Genomic DNA, 18331 nt, shown 5'->3' on the forward strand with positions numbered 1-18331 from the left:
CCATACCATTTCCTAATTCCTCCATTTCTTATTTAGGAGGCACATAACTTCTTTGGAGCATCTTATTGTAACTTATTCCTTCCAGCTTCATTATCTCCCATTCTTTTTCGCAAATGTTAACGCCCACACATGTGGCACGAAGTAACATGGCCCAAACGCCTTCATTACCATTCGTTTTGCTACGTCAAAACATATGACATCAGCGGGAATCTTTTTCGTTTTCATCTTAAAAATGTTTTATCTCCTAATTAAAAAATCCAATTAAAAATTTATTTTCACCATTAAATCCGTCTCGACGAGATCTTAAAAACTAGATCCCATGTTAATATATTTCAACGAATTTTTTTTGCTCAAAAGTTGCCATAGTGTTTACACTAAAGTTGCCATGTGGCAATTTTAGTTTATAGAGCATGGCAATTTTAGTATTTTGACCATGACAATTCTAGTACTTTGACCATGAAAATTATTTTTTGTATGAACCATGGCAATTTTAAGTGCATGTATCATGGCAATTTTAGCTTATGGTTCATGGCAAGTCTAGTTTCTTAATTCTCTGTTTTATAATATGTAAAAATTTACTTTTAAATGTAGAAGAAAATAGTTGAAACATATCATGGCAACTTCAGTGTAAACACCATGGCAATTCATGTGCAATAGACATGATAACTTTTAACCCCCAAAAAAGTCAGCGAAATATATTGATATGAGATCTAGTTTCCAAGATCTTGTCACGATGGATTTAGTGGTGAAAACGGATCTTCAATCCGATTTTTCATTTAAGAGATAAAACATTTTAAAAACTGAAAATCAAAAAAATTCTCACATGCATGCATGCGGTGATGTGGCGCGGTCTGTGTGTTATAAGGCGTGTGGGCGGATGTCGCTCCCACCACACGTGTGGGCGTTATCAGCGTCCTTTTTTTGTCCATAACAATTTTATTTAATAGTTTGTTTAGCATTCTCATATTCCACCTCTTTCATTTTAGCATTCAACTTAAGTCTATCATCTAACGGCTCAACAAATATTGGATGTGTGACACTAGCAACTTTCTTTGTTGTTACATTTATTTTATCAGCTTTCAAATTTCATATTGAGCCAAAGACAAACTCCCCAAATTGATAATCTCTTTCTCAGCTTCAAAACCTTTATTCTTCTTAGACTCCCCAAATATATTTGTGTCCGACTTTACTTATGAAAAGGAATTTATGATATGCCTCCAAATAATTGCTTATTCCTTCTAGAATATTATAAGCTATGTATTTATTTTTCTTTATCTCTCTATGTTATCCCGTGATAACACAATGGCAAGAGAATATAAATGTCTAAAATTCCCAGCTAATCAACGGTTCAAAGAATCAATCCAAATTCCATGCTTTGGAGATTATATTCTGAGATAAAAATTCAGCCAAGTTGCTGAAACCCACAGTGCCAGATGCTACTGGTTGAAATGAACGTAAAAGGAATCGTAGCATAAGAAAATCATGTTGAGAAAATAGTAGTCCATGAATAGTGGCAAGCATAATGGAAATGGGGAAACGGAGAACATTGGCAAGAACTAGGATTCTCCACCTTTTCTATCCTGTCCGCTCCGATCCAATAACATCGTTGTCCACCGCTTGCTTCATTCCCTCTAGGTCTCTCCTCCTTCGAGATACCCAAAATAAAAGGAGAGGGGGCAGGAGAACACCAACACAAGATTGATGGAGAGGTGACGAGCAAAAGGTGTAGGCAAAAAGAAAGAAAGAGAGGCAACAGTAAGAGGTTTGCAGTTGCAAGGAGCAACAGTTGTTGACAGGTCTACACATCAAGTCCATACCGTTTTGATGCACTTCGGTAGTCTATAGGTATTTTGCGCTCAAAATCTACTTTTGTTGATTCAGTCTGACTCCTCATTCAAAATTCAAATATACTGATGTTGTTTACCATGTATTCACATGCAGGAACGTTGGTGTCCTAACTGGAATCCTGTGAGGTTTTGCGATTGTGGTGAGAGTAGTTGACATGTTCATGCTCCTGGCCATCATGCAAATTTGGTACTTACTACATGATCTTTCGACCATTCAATCACTAATAAGTACACACCCTGTTCCTAAATATAAGACGTTTTGGCAGTTTGAAAACAGAGGTGGTAGTAATCTAGGGGTTACATGAATTTATTTTGAATTGATTTTGCCTCTAATAAGATCTTCTGAATCGGTAATAAGCTTTTATGGAGCAAGCTAGGGTACCAAGTTCTCGAGTTTTTGAACTGTTTTTTGGCGCTTTTGTCCGACTTCCCCAGTTACTAATCATAGGAGGAGAATCTAGCTTGTTGGCACATTTTGTGACAAAATGGACGACGGACTATACCTTCCGATCCCCAGCCACCTTCTGTTTCCATATCCTGAGATCTCCCACGGCTTCGATGATGAGTTCCTAGCGTGTACTCACACACACACCTGCAACGTTCCATCATGGCCGGCCGCGGCGCACTCCCACACGTGCCTGCACGCGCACACCCAAGTCATAGCTTCCGGCGAAGATCACGCGGAGCATGACCAGCTGAGGAATCTCCGGAAGCCTCTGGGGAACCGTGAGGCCGTGCGCAAGTACCGGCAGAAGAAGAAAGCCCACGCAGCCTTCCTCGAGGAGGAGGTCAAGAAGCTCCGCGCCGCCAACCAGCAGCTCCTGAGGCGGCTGCAGGGCCACGCGGCGCTGGAGGCCGAGGTGGCGAGGCTGACGGGCCTCCTGCTCGATGTCCGAGGCAAGATCGATGGGGCTGAGATCGGCGGCCGGCCGTTCCAGGAGCGGTGCAGCTTCGGCTCTGTCGTCGGCACTGCTGCAGAACCGACAGCACCATGCTTTGATTCTGGCAGTGCTGAGGTACCAGCGGCCTGGGAGACTTGCGAGATCGATGGCGGTGGCATCGTTTCGGGAGAACTTGGTGTTCCTGAAGTGGTGGATGCTGTTGCCAGCTTCGTGAACTCTCCTGCATAATTGGATGAAGTTCTTTGTACCCAAATACAGTATCAGATAGAAAATGGCTTCCTTTCATATAGCCTACTTGAATAAATGGTGGCTGGGAACAGAAGTGTGGAAGTGAGACACCCTATCAAGGTCTTGCTGATTATACTTCTGTTCTGAAGTGTTCGGTTTGTAATGTACTTGTTGTGTTTGTATTGGATGGAGCTACTAGTAAGTGTGACCCAGCATGATCTGTGCTTTCCAAAGTGCCCTTAGGTTGGTCTTCTCTGGAACAATTAACCACTGTTTAAAAATTCAGTTGTGTTCTGTAATGGGATAATGATCTGTTTACTGTGTTATCTTCAGTTAAATGCAACTTGGAAATGTCTTATTTTTTCCCTTGAATACTTGGCTCTCTGGATATAATTTTACTATCTAGATTGATTTTGCTGTTACAGAATTAGGATACCTATCACATGTACTGTCTAAACGTTTACTCTTGCGAATTTATGTTGACAACCATCTCCATCATTCATTTAAATGTCTGGACGAAGAAACATCATCACACAAATCAGAGTGCGCTAGCTAATGTTTCCTTTACGAGATCTCGGCTCTTCAGAATGATTGGAGAGAGCCCCGCCTCCTCTTGGTTGGTGCCGGGCCTAAGAGTGATGGGACTGCTTCTTTAAAGAGCCTTTCGTTGGGGTGGCAGGTGGTGCCTTGATCTATCAATTGAGGGAGCAAAAAACAGGTCCGCTTCGCTCCCCCTTCTTTAAATGAAGAAAGAAAGAAAGGGGAAGTTTAGATCCCTCATAATAGTTCTACCCACAGAAAAGATCATGAAAGAGGCTATCAAAATGGTACCCGAATCCATTTACAATCCCGAGTTTCCAAACACATCGCACTTCCGCTCGGTCGAGGCTGCCACTCGGCCCTCAGATGGATCAAAGAAGAGTGGGGAACCTCTTGCTGATTTTTGGAATTCGACATCAAGAAGTGTTTTCACACCATCGACTATTGTACACCCACGGCCTTTGACAACGTAAGCACAACAAAATTCACAAGACTTACTAACTGCAATTTACGCATTCCCACGCAAAAACTGCAATTTACGCATATTGCTTCACTGTTTTGCAGTATATAATTAGATGTTTGAATTTCAGAGAATAATTCGGTAAGGCCATCATGAAGACATAACATAGCTTCACAGGTCGCAAGGCCAGGCAGTGCCACTTCGCCACAGGTTAATTGGGATGCCATGGATTTCATGAGGCGAATTTTCATATTGTGATTATACCAGTTACTTCAATCAACCACGTCTCTGTGGGGTTTGAAATCATGGTTTTATGTTAGTGTCTAGACATTGAGGTTTTGCTAGCTTTATTCTAAACCTAAAGGAAGCCTTGCTAAAATAAATTATTAGTAAAGTTTGGTTTGTACCTAAATGGCACCACAGGTAGAGAATAATTAATTTAACGTTTTTCTCGCCAATGCAACTAATTTAGTATCAAAATGTCATGATATACCTTGTCTTGCTAATCTGGTAGTGTTGGCCCACCTGTTTCAAGCAAAATGGCACGTGATAAGAATGAAATGTAGACATACTGATATTCGGCATTTATTATAGGTTGCAAAGGCATGCACTGATGGGCTGATAGACGAAATGGAGAATGAGAAGGGACTAATTGACTCGTACTCATGCTAGACCAATCGAGCAACCTATGCCAGTCGCGTCGCTTCCACACACAAGAAACACATCAACAATACAACTAATGAGTAGTTGTCCTATTGATGGACCACATGTGTTTCAACCATCAATTTAGGAAAATATTTGAACATGATACTTTGTGATATTCTAGCTTATGTTAGGCACATTGAAAAATATCTTTAAACATAACATTTGTTGATACTTATGCCAACTTTGGGAATGCAGAATATATTTTTGCATACAAAAGCATATTAATAAAACATGATATTGAGCACAAGAAAAGAAAAGGGCAAACACAAACACAGAGAAGATAAATCTTACAGAAATCCTTAGTCACTTTTATTAATGCATTGGAAAAAGGACACATGAAACGTGGTGTTCATATGGCATACAGCTTGCATGTGGACAGAAAAAGGAAAGATAGAGCATATGTTGACTACTTGGTGCAAGTGCAAAAAAGAATAACAACCAAGAATATTGGATGATTCTAGGCGAGTACTCATTCTAAAAGATCATGATGGCTACTTCATGCCAACAAGAATAACAAGTTAAACTATCAAATGGTTCTAGAATTGTTTCCACCTAAAATAAACTATCTTCTAAGTGTTGATAAACTTTATTTTTTCAAATATACCATTTCTGCATTCCAAGAGATAAGAAGCGCAAATAATATGAGTGAGTAGGGAAACTAAACAATTGTCATTTGTGAGAACTTTGGGGCTCAAGAAAACCGCGTGTAACATTGTAAGATGATGATGTTGTTGGAAATACCTAGAGGCAATAATAAGATGAATGGGAAATATGATAATAACCATTTTATTATTGCCTCTAGGGCATATTTTCAACAGTCTCCTACTTACACTAGAGTCAATAATTTAGTTCACATCGCCATGTGATTAACACCAATGAGTTCTGGGATTTGATCATGTTTTGGTTGTGAGAGAGGTTTCAGTGAACGGGTCTGTAACATTCAGATCCATGTGTACTTCGCAAATATCTATCTCTACAATGCTCTGCATAGAGCTACTCTAACTAATTGCTCCCACGTCCAATACGTATATAGATTGAGACTCAGAGTCATCCAGATCGGTGTGAAAGCTTGCATCCGGATCGGTGTCAAAGCGTATTGACACATAAATGTAAACCTGACAAAACATGGAGTGGTTTAGTAAAGGGCTTGTTTAGTTGGCCAACTTTAAAGTAAATATAATTATTATTATTGAAGTTGTAGAGGAATGAATAAAATTTACAATGATTAAGAAGTATAATAGTCACTGGCGAAACAAACACAATCCCTTTCTTCTTGAAGATCAAAGCTACGACATGGAAGCTACACTGTACCAGAAGATAACATGGCTAGTTGTTATTTGACTAAAAATGACTCTACCATATCATGCTTTGCTTATTTGAGCCAATAATAGATCTGGGATTTTATAAATTAGTCTTCGAGTTATAACGATATCATTCAATACACACAAATAAAAATCATTAGTTTCAAAATTGTAAGCACATTTTTCTGAAAGTTTTAAAATTTTGGAAACCAAGAAACAAAACAGTTAATTCAAGTTAAACCAACTATGCTAGCAGATATTTCTATTAATAGCAACGTAGTATACACTCGAGATAAAATCTCTGGATATTCATTAAGTAGAAGGGAAACAATCTAGTTTAGGAGGGTTCTGAAATCTTAAGCTTAAACTCTTTTTTTACGAAGGCACATATGCATATATTCGAGACTATACCTCCGCTCATCAATAAAAGTCTATTTTAACATGATGTGTTTATTTATACGTGATTCTTGTGCTAATGGCATGTTTGAAGTTTTAATTTTTACATGACAATTCTGAACTCCTTTTAGTTGCTTCTCTATATGTTCACAATAATTCCCGGTACCTCTGAGCTTTTTCATCTGGTACTTCTAAGGTGTGACCTTGATATTTATGGATGATCCTTGTTTGAGAACTTTTCCATCTACTATGGTATACAGAACAGTTTGTTTTACCTGGTACTTCCGAGTTAGTTCTCTACACACAAAAGTCACATTTTGGTCTTCTGGACTGCTTATTCTTATCCCGGTACTTTTGAGTACTGTATTATCCTACGTTTCCCAAGAATTGTTCTGGCCGTTCAAATTTTGAACGCATTTTGAAGTTCCAAATAATTTTTTTCCTCCACTTTGGAACTTTTGAGCTAGTTATTTTTTCAAGTAATGGTTAGATTTCTGTCGAGCTCTATATATAAATCTGCATGCGCCATTGTTGTGGCAAGCCATTCAACTCATTTTCACTCATATCCAACTACCACACGGGGGGGGGGGGGGGGGGGGGGGGGTGCGGAGAGCCTCTAGGTAGGAAGACAAGACAAGAAGTGATGGGTGATTCTGTGAACACTTCTTCGATTCTTTGAAGACTAGTATTCTACCTTTCTCTTGAAACCACAAACCTGGTGTTTATCTCTATTTACACTGCTCACATCCTTTGTGTGTGTGTGTGTGTGTATGGGTGTGTGTGGGTGTGTGTGTATGTGAGAGAGAGAGAGAGAGAGAGAGAGATCCTATTGGTTATTGAGAAGAACTTTGATTAAAGATCTTTTAGAGCGGAGCAGTCATACCCAATGACTTTGCTTTGTTGTTACTCTTGAAGGATGTGCACCTCCTTGATAGTTGGCAGTTACTTAAGAGCATTCATCCTCTACTTGTGAAGGACCTGAGAGTTTGTGAAGGCAAGGAAATGGCCTAATTTGTGAGATCTACCCCTTTGCGAGGCTTGACAATGAAAGGTCGATAGACCATGGTAAAACATTATGTTTGGTGGGCGTCGCAATCAAGGTCCTTGTAATCTTAGAACCATTTGGTTCAAAGCCTCCATCAACAAGGAGTAGGATAGCGGCAACCATCCGAACCTCGGTAAAACATCTTCAAGCCCTTCTATGTTCACATCATCTTCACTCAACTGTTTACTTTCATGCAAGTTATCATTCTCCGTTGCATTACTTATTCAACTTGCTTGATTTATACTAAAGATTAACTAGGTGTTACCTTAACAGTTGCCAAACTTAAAATTGACCATAACCACTGAGTCCCGGACTCCCTTTAAAATACAAATCATAACAACTAAGTCAATAAATTAAGAAAGTGAAAACGACTTCTCTTGCGATGAACATTAAATTTGTTGAAATGTTTGAAGTGTCAAAAATTGTCTATAAACATTTGCAAATATGTGTTCATGTCTACTGTGTGCTTATCAACTCTTCATAACAAAAAGAACACTTTTGCACTTAAGAGGAAAGACCAGTTTTTTTTAAACCCCCATATATTAATTAGTCAAAAACAAGATTCTTACAATCGTTCATTACAAAAGTAGCCACGCAAGACGAAACGCTATTACATAAAGCACCATCGGTCCTGCTAACAAAACTAAACTTACCAATCTCGTGCACAACCCTATTAGCTTGTCTATCAATCTTCACGATTTTGAAATCCTTCATAAGCTTCGAAACGCTCAGGGCCTCCTTTTTCAGATCCACAAAAGGAGACCCGTCGAGGGATTCATTTGCTTGGTACTTCAAAAACAATAAGTTAAGAATTAAATTTATTATTTTTATGCCCGGCGTAAAATCTAGCCTACAACAAGTTTTTTTGTGAGAAACCCAATACAAACATACACGCACATGCACTCACCCATATGAACGAGCACATGTAAGCTCACTTTTTCCCCTCATGGGCTGGGAACACAACACAACCATCCTGTAGTCATCCAATCACGCGTTAGTTCTTTTTATGACAAGTTTTTTTCGAGAATTGTTTGATACTCCAGAATTATTATTTATACTCGTTCCGGCCCATGCTTGCTGGTGGTGACCCGGAAGCGCGCGTAGCGTGGTGGTCGAGTGGTGCTGGAGCGCGCCACGCCACCTCCAACCCTCGCGCACGCCACCTAACCATGGGGCCCCGCGCGGTACAGCGAACGGCGCACTGCTCACTCGATCGGTGCCACCGGCGTGCCACGCTTCGCCGCAAACCCCGCCGCGTCTATATGACCGCAGCGCCTGATCACTCCCCGTCACACATCACGCACACACTCCTCGCCACTCCCAGCAGCGCCCCAACCGCCCGCCCCTCCGCCATCCCTCCTCCCCGCCGGGATCAAAGGTACCGTACCACCAACCCCGATCGACGCTCCTCGTGCTAATCGCTTAAGGTTTCTGCATGAGCGCCGATTCCGGTGCCCCTTTCCGTGCCCAGCCGCGCGAGATTTGGGGGCTGCGTGTGGGGTGTGTGGGGACTGTTGCCGAATTGGGGATGCATAGATTCATGCATTGGATGATTCATGGCGCTGTTCGTCTCTCGTTTACCTTCCTGTCAGGGGCCAATTGAGGCCTGTTGTGAGATTATGGGTCCTGAACAACTGGTTCTGATTTCTGACGCGAGGTGTGAGATTATGAGTTCTGTAGCCTTTACTGTTCTCTTTTGCACGAGACGACTGCGTGGTCCTAGGGTTGGTTGGGTACGAAGATCTTTCTTTCCCCTTTTAAAATTGGAATTGGATTCAGGGGAACAACTTGTTGAACCTCCAGTATTTTTATCTGGCAGTACTACTAACAAAAGCACTCCGACATAGCGGTTCTAAATACACATCCTGCACCACTTAACGCAGCAGCCATGCAGCAAAATAGGGGTTTTCACACAGGCTGGATAGCTTATTAGCAAGTGCACTCTGTTTCGTATCGCGTCTTGACGTCTTAGCAGAATCATAGTGCGTCTGGATCCGGTGGATAATTGGTTGTTGCTTTGACAGGCAAAGCATAGGCAGTGTAATGGGCAAATAATGCTAAACTTTGGTCTAGTAGGATAATTGGTTCAAGGCCTTATTCTCAGCAATCATGTAAGTGGATGATTCACTAAGAAATCACTGGCAATTACTCCCCCCGTTTCGTATTATAAGATGTTCTAACTTTTTTCTGAATCGGATGTATATAGACACGTTTTAGTGTGTTTGTTCGCTCATTTCTGTCCGTATGTAGTCCATATTGAAATATTCAAAACGCCGTATAATTCGAAACTGAGGTGATACTTTGTTTATTCAGAGTACACCATTCTGTAGCATGCTCACAGGCAACCATATGAAATTTGGATAGCATACATAACCAATCGTAAGTGGTGAGTTTTCCATGTAGTACCCTGGGGGTTAGGGTTTATCCCTAAAACAAATCTAAGATACTAATTCAATTCAGCGTAGAAAAAGCAGCAATAAGCACTGCCTGCAGTCTTCCAAACCTCAGTGGGATAAGTTCTAGTGAGAAACGTGAGTTGTTCTTATCTGTTATTTCCTTCCAGTCTACTGAAGAACAAACTGTACTATAGCCCCCAAATGTTAACCGTAATGAAATGCAGTGACAAGCAAGCATTTCAATTGCAGTCAATTTTTTTAAAATTACATTTTTAAAAAGCATTTCAGTGTGTGCTCTGCATATGGTACAAATCACATGCAATTGGACTGATACAATTATCTCTTTTTATCATAGTGTAGCCAAAGTGGATTGCATTCTATCTGTGATAAGTTGAGTAAGAGATTATCATTGCAGTAGCACAGTACCTTCTGACACCATTCTTTTGTTGTCTTCCTGATATGAATTTACACGGAGTTAATTGTTGTACGCATGAACAATAGAAACCCAAATTAGGAAATATAGAGGTGATATTTGCAGCTAAACACATTGATTCTGCTTCATGACATATGTATATCTATATGAGCAAACTTGCCATTTGATGAATGATGAGTTAAGCGTAATATTAATCAAGTACAGTTTATCCTGCTTACCTTTTTCCACTTAGTAATCACTTGTGCTAGTGTATGTTTTCAAATGTTGCTTGTATGGTACGACAAAATATAGAAACTGCCTGCTAATGCTGGGAGCTTAATCTGTCACAGATTCAAGATGTCAAACAGAGCCACACATTGGTGTTATGCGTGCCGTCGGCCAATTCGTCTTCGTGGACAAGATATAATCTGTCCCAACTGCAATGATGGCTTCATACAAGAGATCAGTGAGACACGAGGCGCTTTGAACAACTACGGTATGTTTGGGCCACGCTTCGATGATCGCCTAGATGGACGATTTGGAATGATGGATGCTATGTCTGCCCTCATGCGTCGCCGGATGGCAGAAATGGGCAGCAATCCTGTGTTTGATCCTAATGCAGCTTGGGCAAGTACTACACAAGGAAGGCCATCCCCTATTGGCCCTAGGCTGATATTCGGCAGCAACATGCCTGCTCAGGGGAGCGACGACAGCGGAGTAAACGTGCTTGTCAGGGGAGGCCGCAGAATCGGCGCTGACCGTCCAAACTTCAGTGGCTTCCTTGTCGGCGGCCCCAGCCTGGAAGCTCTGTTCGAGCAGCTGCTACTGCAGACCGGCAACCGTCAAGGACCAGCGCCGGCTCTACAGTCCGCGATCGACTCCATGCCGGTGGTGAGGATAACCCGCAGGCATCTGAGCGATGATCCAGTCTGCCCAGTCTGCACGGAAAGATTTGAAATTGGCTCGGAGGCGAGGGAGATGCCGTGCAAGCACCTGTACCATGCCAGCTGCATCATCCCCTGGTTGGTTCAGCACAACTCCTGCCCAGTTTGCCGCCACCCGCTGCCGCCGCAGCGAGGATCGGACAACAATGCAGCCCGTCCACAACCTTCGGCCCACGCCGGCGAAGCCGTGAGCCATGGGGTTGACGGTGCCGGAGCGGACCCTGGGCCTGTCATGAGGAACGGCGCCGACGAAGGAGGGAGCCCTTTCTCGTTCCTCTGGCCGTTCGGGTCGTCGAGCTCCGGTCCCAGTTCTTACCAGTACGGAGGAGGCGGGGGTGAGCCTGCGCCTGCGGTTTACAACGACGACCCTGGGCAGATAACCTACTCTGAGTGGCACTATGATCCGTGACACTCCCCTGAGCTCCTGCTCCAAGCTGGAGGCGTGGTGTGGAGCTTAGATATATATGATGAATCTGTGATGGGTGCCTGTAACGTTCACCCAAACTGTCTACTGAGCAGAGTGAACTACTCCGTATATTCTGCAGTAAAGTAAACTAGTATATCGGACTGTACCAGTTCAGTTCCAGCTGAACTTTGTATTGTCACACATAAGGATCTGTGAAGAGTTTGATCGGTCGTGTTTCCTGCGTTGTCGCACAAAAGAAACGTGCCAGCGAGAAGAGCGAGGCATGGAGATGCCATTTTGTCCTGCTACTACTGTAGCATACTTGTTTAGTCAGGCCGCCCAGACTTATCTATCTCACGTTCATCAAAATTCCAAACACATGTCGAGGACCTCTTGACCGGAGGCCGCTGCCCAAAAGCCGTCGCCCCGCCAGAGTGGCCGGCTAGCTACCGTGTTATCTTCTTCCCAGTCTCTTCTTCCTCCCCCCGCTCCCTTCCCCGTTTCTCAGCTCCGACTCCGGCCGGCGCCCGGCGGCAGTCATGGCTTGCTCCGCCCATCTTCTCTCGCAGAGCCTGTACCAGTCCCACCGCTCCTGCCCGGCCCCGTCCAAGCACCTCCGGTTCCAGGCCCGACCCGCGGCGGCGGCTTCCGCCGGCGTCAGCTCCAGCTCCAGCACCAGGAGCCGACGGTCTCCAAGCGTAAGAGTCGCCGCGTCGGCCGAGCAAGGGAGGAAGAAAATCGAGGTAATTGATTGCTCTGCACTCTCTCCGGGCGTCATCTGTGATTTCTGACCCCCTCCAATTAGTCAGTCACCGGCGCAATTTCCTGTGTGGTTCCGCTCATCCCATGATGCTTTACTGCAAATTAATAAAATAATTCTGGACAACAGTCATGGACTTTCGTTTCTTCGTGTTGTAGAGTAAGCACCAAGTGTATCATCATAGTTATATGGTATCAACAGATTCAGTATTTCACTCTGAGAACAGCATTTGTATTGGCTACAACATAGCGAATTGCTTCAAGCTCTGTGTGATCATTTTTTCCTTGATGTAACATACTGCTACGATATCTGCCCGCCATAGACTATCTGCCCTGCAGTTTTGGCAATTTAAGAAAATCTACTGCAGCTGTTGTTTCTCCACCATATTTTGTATTCTAATTTATAGCTGTGTTCTTTTGTTAAGCTTACGTATGACGCACAAGCCAAGTTTAACCAGCTAGCCGACCAGATTGACCAGGATGTCGGGATTACACGGCTCAACCTGTTCTCACCTTGCAAAGTATGTATCAGTTGTTATGTTTCTGATAAGCAAGGGAAAGGTTAAATTTGGTTATTATTGTTTTGCCCATTGACCTAGACCTGTATAGCATCTACCTTGTAGATTAATGTCTTCTTGAGGATAACCGGGAAGAGACCAGACGGGTTCCATGACCTGGCTTCTCTGTTTCACGTGAGTTATTTCTTGTGCTTGTTGTAGTGACATTTAGTGATATCTGCATGAACATATGTGGAAAGGGTGATTTTATAATTTTAGCACCATTCATCTTTTCATGGAGTTGTAGTATGGAAGATTAATATTTTTTGGGGGAAAACCCAGAGGTGGAAGATTAAAAATAAATCTATAGAGATGTTTCTTTTATTCGCATAATCTGTCAGATGTACCAACTTATCAGCTGTATGATCTTTTCTGGTCTAGCTATAACAATTCTATTTACTAATATGTCAGTTTCCCCCTAAGTTCTTGTGCATCGGGTAATTAGAGCTAGTAATAAACAATTGGCTCTGCAATGTACATTATTCCTTCTCCAAATTAAGTTGCCAGATCTGATCTTAGCCCTATGTTATAGTGGTGTGTCCTTCCTTTTTATTGATATGGTTACGATTTGTTCTGCTTTATAGAGCTGTTCTTTGTATCACTTTTGATAATCATATATATGAACCAGGTGGTTAGTTTGGGTGATACTATCAAATTCTCACTGTCGCCAAGTAAGAGCAAAGATCGGCTATCAACCAATGTTGCAGGTGTCCCAGTTGATGATAGTAACCTGGTATGTTTGATATAGATACTTCTTATATGGACTTACAAATACACTTGAAGCATCTTTATTACCTTACCTTACTTTTTTATTTCATGAATTTGCAGATCATCAGGGCACTTGACCTTTACCGCAAGAAAACTGGCACCGATAAGCACTTTTGGGTATGTAAACTATACATTGTTTTGACATTAAAGGGAGTGAAGGTTATTTTATTTTACTTGGTATGTTTGCTATAGATTTTATCTTTTACTCTTGTCCTTGTTGAAGTGTAGATACATCTTGATAAGAAGGTCCCAACTGGTGCTGGTCTTGGTGGAGGAAGCAGTAATGCTGCAACTGCACTATGGGCTGCTAACCAGTTTAGTGGTGGCATTGCTTCAGAAAAAGATCTTCAAGAATGGTCTGGTGAGATTGGATCAGATATCCCCTTCTTCTTTTCACGAGGAGCAGCATATTGTACCGGTAGAGGAGAGGTATGTGAAGCACTACTTCCCAGTGAATAGTCCCTACTCCATTAAGGCATGTGCGTGTTTTTTTTTCTTCTCTCGAACAGAAACCAAAATATGTGTCATTGTATATCAGAAGAAGGCATCAAGATGATGCAAAGTAGAAGGCGAACGAAAAACTGAAACCGATACAAAGCAGCCTAGCTAAGGAAACAAAAACAACTAGACAGCAAAAAGAAAAAGACTATACAGGGAGCTAGCTAAGCTAGGGTACGGCGTAGGGAGACAGGGCATGGAGTGGTAGACGCCGGAGTGCCTTGACACCTGCCAACACCCAAAGCTTAGTTCCCCCAGGATGGAATCCACCAAAACCTTTCCTCAAGTTGCTGAGAACTGAGTGATGATTTTCTGTAATACTGGCATGAAACTCTTTGTTACAATCCTGATAGCACATTCTGGGTCTCCCCAAAAGAACTTCCGTATCTTTTTCAGTTTCCTATATGTGGACTCTTATGTTAGAAAGAAAATCTGGAAGAAAGGCCAGGCCACATTAATATGATTGGAGCAGATCCATCATTCAATTTCTTATAAGTGCATCTATAATATCCTGGACCAGAAAGAGTGAAGTATCTTACCTGAACCCTTTTTCAACCTATTGACAGTTGATTAGATAATTGGTTTAGCTGATACTCCCTCTGTAAACTAATATAAGAGCATTTAGGTCACTATTTTAGTGTTCTAAACGCTCTTATATTAATTTATGGAGGGAGTACATCGCAATTGGGCCATACTACATTATTGATTTTTATTTACAGGAGTTGCCTTATTCAACTGTGTTCGAGAAAATACCCACTTTCATAGAGGGTTCCTTTCAGATTCCAAAATTTATTTATTCATTACTACTCCCTCCGTCTGGAAATACTTGTCATCAAAATGAACAAAAGGGGATGTATCTAGACGTATTTTAGTTCTAAATACATCCCTTTTTATCTATTTTGATGACAAGTATTTTCGGATGGAGGGAGTATAAACTAGAAACTGACATGGAAATGTATGTCCATGATCTATGTTTACCTTACTGCTGAAGTGGCTGATCATAATCTACAACTTTCAAGTTAAATGTATGCAGATTGTCCAAGATATTCCGAACCTGTTGCCAGAGAATCTGCCAATGGTTCTAATAAAGCCACCTGAAGCATGTGCAACCGCTGAAGTTTACAAGGTAATATATATTTAAATTTTCTTAACTTAAAGCACATGCTTTTCTTAACAAGCTTTGTATATTGCAGCGACTCCGGTTAGACCAGACTAGTAAAGCTGATCCTCTGGCTTTGCTCAAGGAGATTACGCAAAACGGAATATCACAAGATGTCTGTGTAAATGATCTAGGTATGGAGTGTGATTACAATAACTTGTTATATGCTATCACTAGATGTATCTTCAATTCTTTGTCTTTTCAGTATGTTGCTGGAGAACATTTAGTAAAACTGCTTCATGTTCCTCATTTTCTTTTATCAGAGCCTCCAGCTTTTGAGGTGTTGCGTTCACTAAAGAAGTTGAAGAAACGATTTATTGCATCCAACCGGGGAGATTACAGCGCTGTTTTTATGTCAGGAAGGTAAGGAGGGCACATTCTCTTGCTGAACTAAATCTGTTTTTTCCAAAGTAGCCTTATTCTAGCTTTAATCACCATCGTATTATTCTCTGCGTCTTGCCTTAATTTATATTTGACTTCCCTCAGAAAATTATACTTTGCCCTGATCTTGGGTCGATTAGATGAGTCTTTTTGAGAGCTCCAAATATTAAATTTTTGCTGTGTAGTTAGCATTGCAATCTACCTAAGTGCTTTCATTAGTCATTCTGTCAAATTTCAGTAGCAAAAATAACGTATTCAAGGTGTGAGATTCCATGCTACAAGTTTGATTATAACAATCAGGGCAAATATACCCCCCCCCCCCCTTGTTGACTATTCAACACTCGTATCTGCATTTGGAATTTGGAAATGCATTTAGTAGGCAAACTATTTGAAAGGGACAACATTGTGAATGTTTCATGCAGTGGAAGCACTATAGTTGGAATTGGTTCCCCAGATCCACCTGCGTTTGTGTATGACGATGACGACTACAAGGATGTTTTTGTGTCAGGTATGTTGCCTGTTGCATTTCACAAAATTCATGTTCCTCATCTATACACGGTCGAAACGCTTAGCCGAATTGCCGAACACATAGACAAAACTGGATTGCTGATATCCGAACAGACAAAAGTTGTGTTAAACAAACAATTTGGAACCTGTATTGCGCTAATTTTGAGTCCTCCATGTCTTTGGTGCAGAGGCTCGCTTTCTCACTCGCGACGAGAATGAGTGGTACAGGGAACCAATGTCGTCGAATGCCAGGTTTAGCAAAGAAGATTCACTGTCAGAGGCAGCACCAGTCGTGGACTGACCGAGTGAGGTTCTGTATTTGGTCTCAGTTTTGCGGCTGTGGCACACAGGTGTGGATTTGTTCAATACATGTTGACATGAGAAGAGCAGCTACACCATCAAGTTTGTTGATAAGAAAATTTGATTTTGTAAAGGGAAACGGTAATTAAATCAAGCAAATACTGGAACTAACTACTCCCTCCGGCCCATTATGGGAGGGAGGGAGTATTTCAGTAGGTATCTATCACTAGCATGCGCAGTAAGGAATCACAATTGTTTCCAGATCACTTGGCAAGAAAAGAGTGGGTGCATTCTGTATGAGAGGGAAAACACCAGGTTTGGTTCTACAGTATATTTGAAGGGAATCAACGTTGACTTCCAATCTTCCATTCCATAAGAAAACAAAGCTTTGACATACATTCCCTTCAACTGAAACTATCACATGATCTACTAGGAAGGAAGAGAACGACATTGACGCCCTTGAAATCTAAGCTGGGTCGCGGACAAGAAACGAATCAAATCCAGGGAGTCATCGTTCCGATTCAGTTTGCCTTCCCGGATGGCGACGGCCCTGATCGCCCACCGCCGCCACTGACTGTGAGCTCCCGTCTTTGCCGTCCTCAGCTCCGGTGTCCGAGGCCGTGGCCGTATCCTCCTCCTCCTTCGCAACCGGGGAATCTTCCGGGTCGAGGGCCTCCTGCTCGGCGGCCACCGGCGGGTTGAACGACCCGAACTTGGGCGTCGTCTCCAGCGCCACGAAACCGCCGCGCGCGTGCTGGAAGGAGAAGGACGAGCCGCCGTCACGGTTCCCGTCCGCCTCGCCATCCCCACCCTTGGCCGCGGCGCAGGGCACGCCGTCGAGCGCCGCGACGCTCGCGCGGCGCCGCTTCGTCCCGGGCCGCTCCTCTTCCCGGCCGTCCGCCGGGGCCGGGCGCTTCTCGGGGACGGGCAGCGGAGGGGGCGCGGGCGGCCCGGAGCCCTCGGCCCGGGCCTCCGCCGCCATTCGGGCTTGGAGAGCAGACAGCGGCGGAATTGGGCAAGGGAGGCGGAGCGGAGTGAGGCTCGGGGAATCCGCGGGGTGGGATCGGGAGTGGAGTTTTCTATTCCGGCCGAGTCACGGTGCGCGTGCTCGCCTCCGCCGGCTCCCCTTTTGTGGCCAGTTGATGAGTGACGACGATTGACGGCGTGAGGGTAACATGCGAGGAATGGCTTGCGGGACGGGACGGGACGACACCGCCCACGCTGCCCTCTCCTGTCGTCGCTGCTGCACAGCGGCGGCACCTTTGCTGCGACGCGCGCAGGCGCCTCTCTGCTGCGTTGCCGCCACGACCGTCTCTTATGTTTTTGTTAGGGCGATAAGGTGGACTCGATCTTCGATGATTTGAGGACATGAGCCATGGCAGGAGCGTTTAGAGGACAACTAGTATCCGAGTAGTCGAGTAGAGTGTGGGAGTGGGGTGGAGGCTCGGTTAGGGCCGGCTTGTGACTCCTAACTAGCATAATTGTAATCTCTTGTACATATATTTTTCTCTTCTATAAAGCTAAAGTACGCCATTGACGTATCCTCGAAAAAAAATGTTTTTGTTAGGATCTACTCGTCTTCTATTGATTTCACAGCTCAATTGCGATAGGTGGTCTCTCTCTCATACTCCCTTCATCCCAAAACAAGTGTCTTAATTTTATACTAGCTCCAGTATAAATTTGTATTAAGCTCAAGACACTTATTTTGGACGGAGAAAGTAGGGAGGGTAAAACAGAAATGTAAAAGCCACCGAGCCGTTTGCCGTGATCCATCGTATACCCCTCTTCCCACTCGCATCTCTTAAGAGCATCTACAGCAG

The 18331-nt window shown here is 43.2% G+C and overlaps 4 protein-coding genes across 9 annotated transcripts; 3 read left to right on the forward strand and 1 right to left on the reverse strand.

Moving 5' to 3' along the window:
* Window positions 1-1625: 1625 nt before the first annotated feature.
* On the forward strand, window positions 1626-3258 carry LOC125548732 (basic leucine zipper 23-like). Of its 4 annotated transcripts, none has more exons than XM_048712279.1 (3): window positions 1626-1845; window positions 1942-2034; window positions 2283-3258. In XM_048712279.1, the coding sequence occupies exon 3, from the start codon at window positions 2333-2335 to the stop codon at window positions 2975-2977; it is 645 nt and encodes a 214-aa protein (XP_048568236.1). In that variant the 5' UTR covers window positions 1626-1845; window positions 1942-2034; window positions 2283-2332; the 3' UTR covers window positions 2978-3258. The 4 variants fall into 4 exon arrangements, with proteins under 4 accessions (XP_048568236.1, XP_048568237.1, XP_048568239.1 ...); XM_048712280.1 differs by having other exon boundaries at window positions 2296-3258; XM_048712281.1 differs by having other exon boundaries at window positions 1661-1796.
* Window positions 3259-8526: 5268 nt separating this feature from the next.
* LOC125545058 (probable E3 ubiquitin-protein ligase RHC1A) lies at window positions 8527-11814 on the forward strand. 2 transcript variants are annotated; one of them, XM_048708914.1, is made up of 2 exons: window positions 8527-8802; window positions 10583-11814. In XM_048708914.1, the coding sequence occupies exons 1-2, from the start codon at window positions 8594-8596 to the stop codon at window positions 11583-11585; spliced, it is 1212 nt and encodes a 403-aa protein (XP_048564871.1). In that variant the 5' UTR covers window positions 8527-8593; the 3' UTR covers window positions 11586-11814. The 2 variants fall into 2 exon arrangements, with proteins under 2 accessions (XP_048564871.1, XP_048564872.1); XM_048708915.1 differs by lacking the exon at window positions 8527-8802 and adding an exon at window positions 9449-9535.
* A 138-nt stretch (window positions 11815-11952) lies between these two features.
* On the forward strand, window positions 11953-16835 carry LOC125545057 (4-diphosphocytidyl-2-C-methyl-D-erythritol kinase, chloroplastic). 2 transcript variants are annotated; one of them, XM_048708912.1, is made up of 11 exons: window positions 11953-12325; window positions 12767-12862; window positions 12965-13033; window positions 13527-13631; window positions 13727-13783; window positions 13895-14095; window positions 15198-15290; window positions 15358-15457; window positions 15587-15686; window positions 16127-16212; window positions 16400-16835. In XM_048708912.1, exons 1-11 carry the CDS (start codon window positions 12122-12124, stop codon window positions 16510-16512), a joined length of 1224 nt encoding a protein of 407 aa, XP_048564869.1. In that variant the 5' UTR covers window positions 11953-12121; the 3' UTR covers window positions 16513-16835. The 2 variants fall into 2 exon arrangements, with proteins under 2 accessions (XP_048564869.1, XP_048564870.1); XM_048708913.1 differs by lacking the exon at window positions 12767-12862.
* Window positions 16836-16844: 9 nt separating this feature from the next.
* LOC125545059 lies at window positions 16845-18040 on the reverse strand. Its single transcript, XM_048708917.1, has one exon. The coding sequence runs from the start codon at window positions 17491-17493 to the stop codon at window positions 17020-17022; it is 474 nt and encodes a 157-aa protein (XP_048564874.1). The 5' UTR covers window positions 17494-18040; the 3' UTR covers window positions 16845-17019.
* Between the last annotated feature and the right edge of the window lie 291 nt (window positions 18041-18331).

The sequence above is a fragment of the Triticum urartu genome, chromosome 3 (assembly GCF_003073215.2).
Source record: "Triticum urartu cultivar G1812 chromosome 3, Tu2.1, whole genome shotgun sequence".
Taxonomy (NCBI): domain Eukaryota; kingdom Viridiplantae; phylum Streptophyta; class Magnoliopsida; order Poales; family Poaceae; genus Triticum; species Triticum urartu.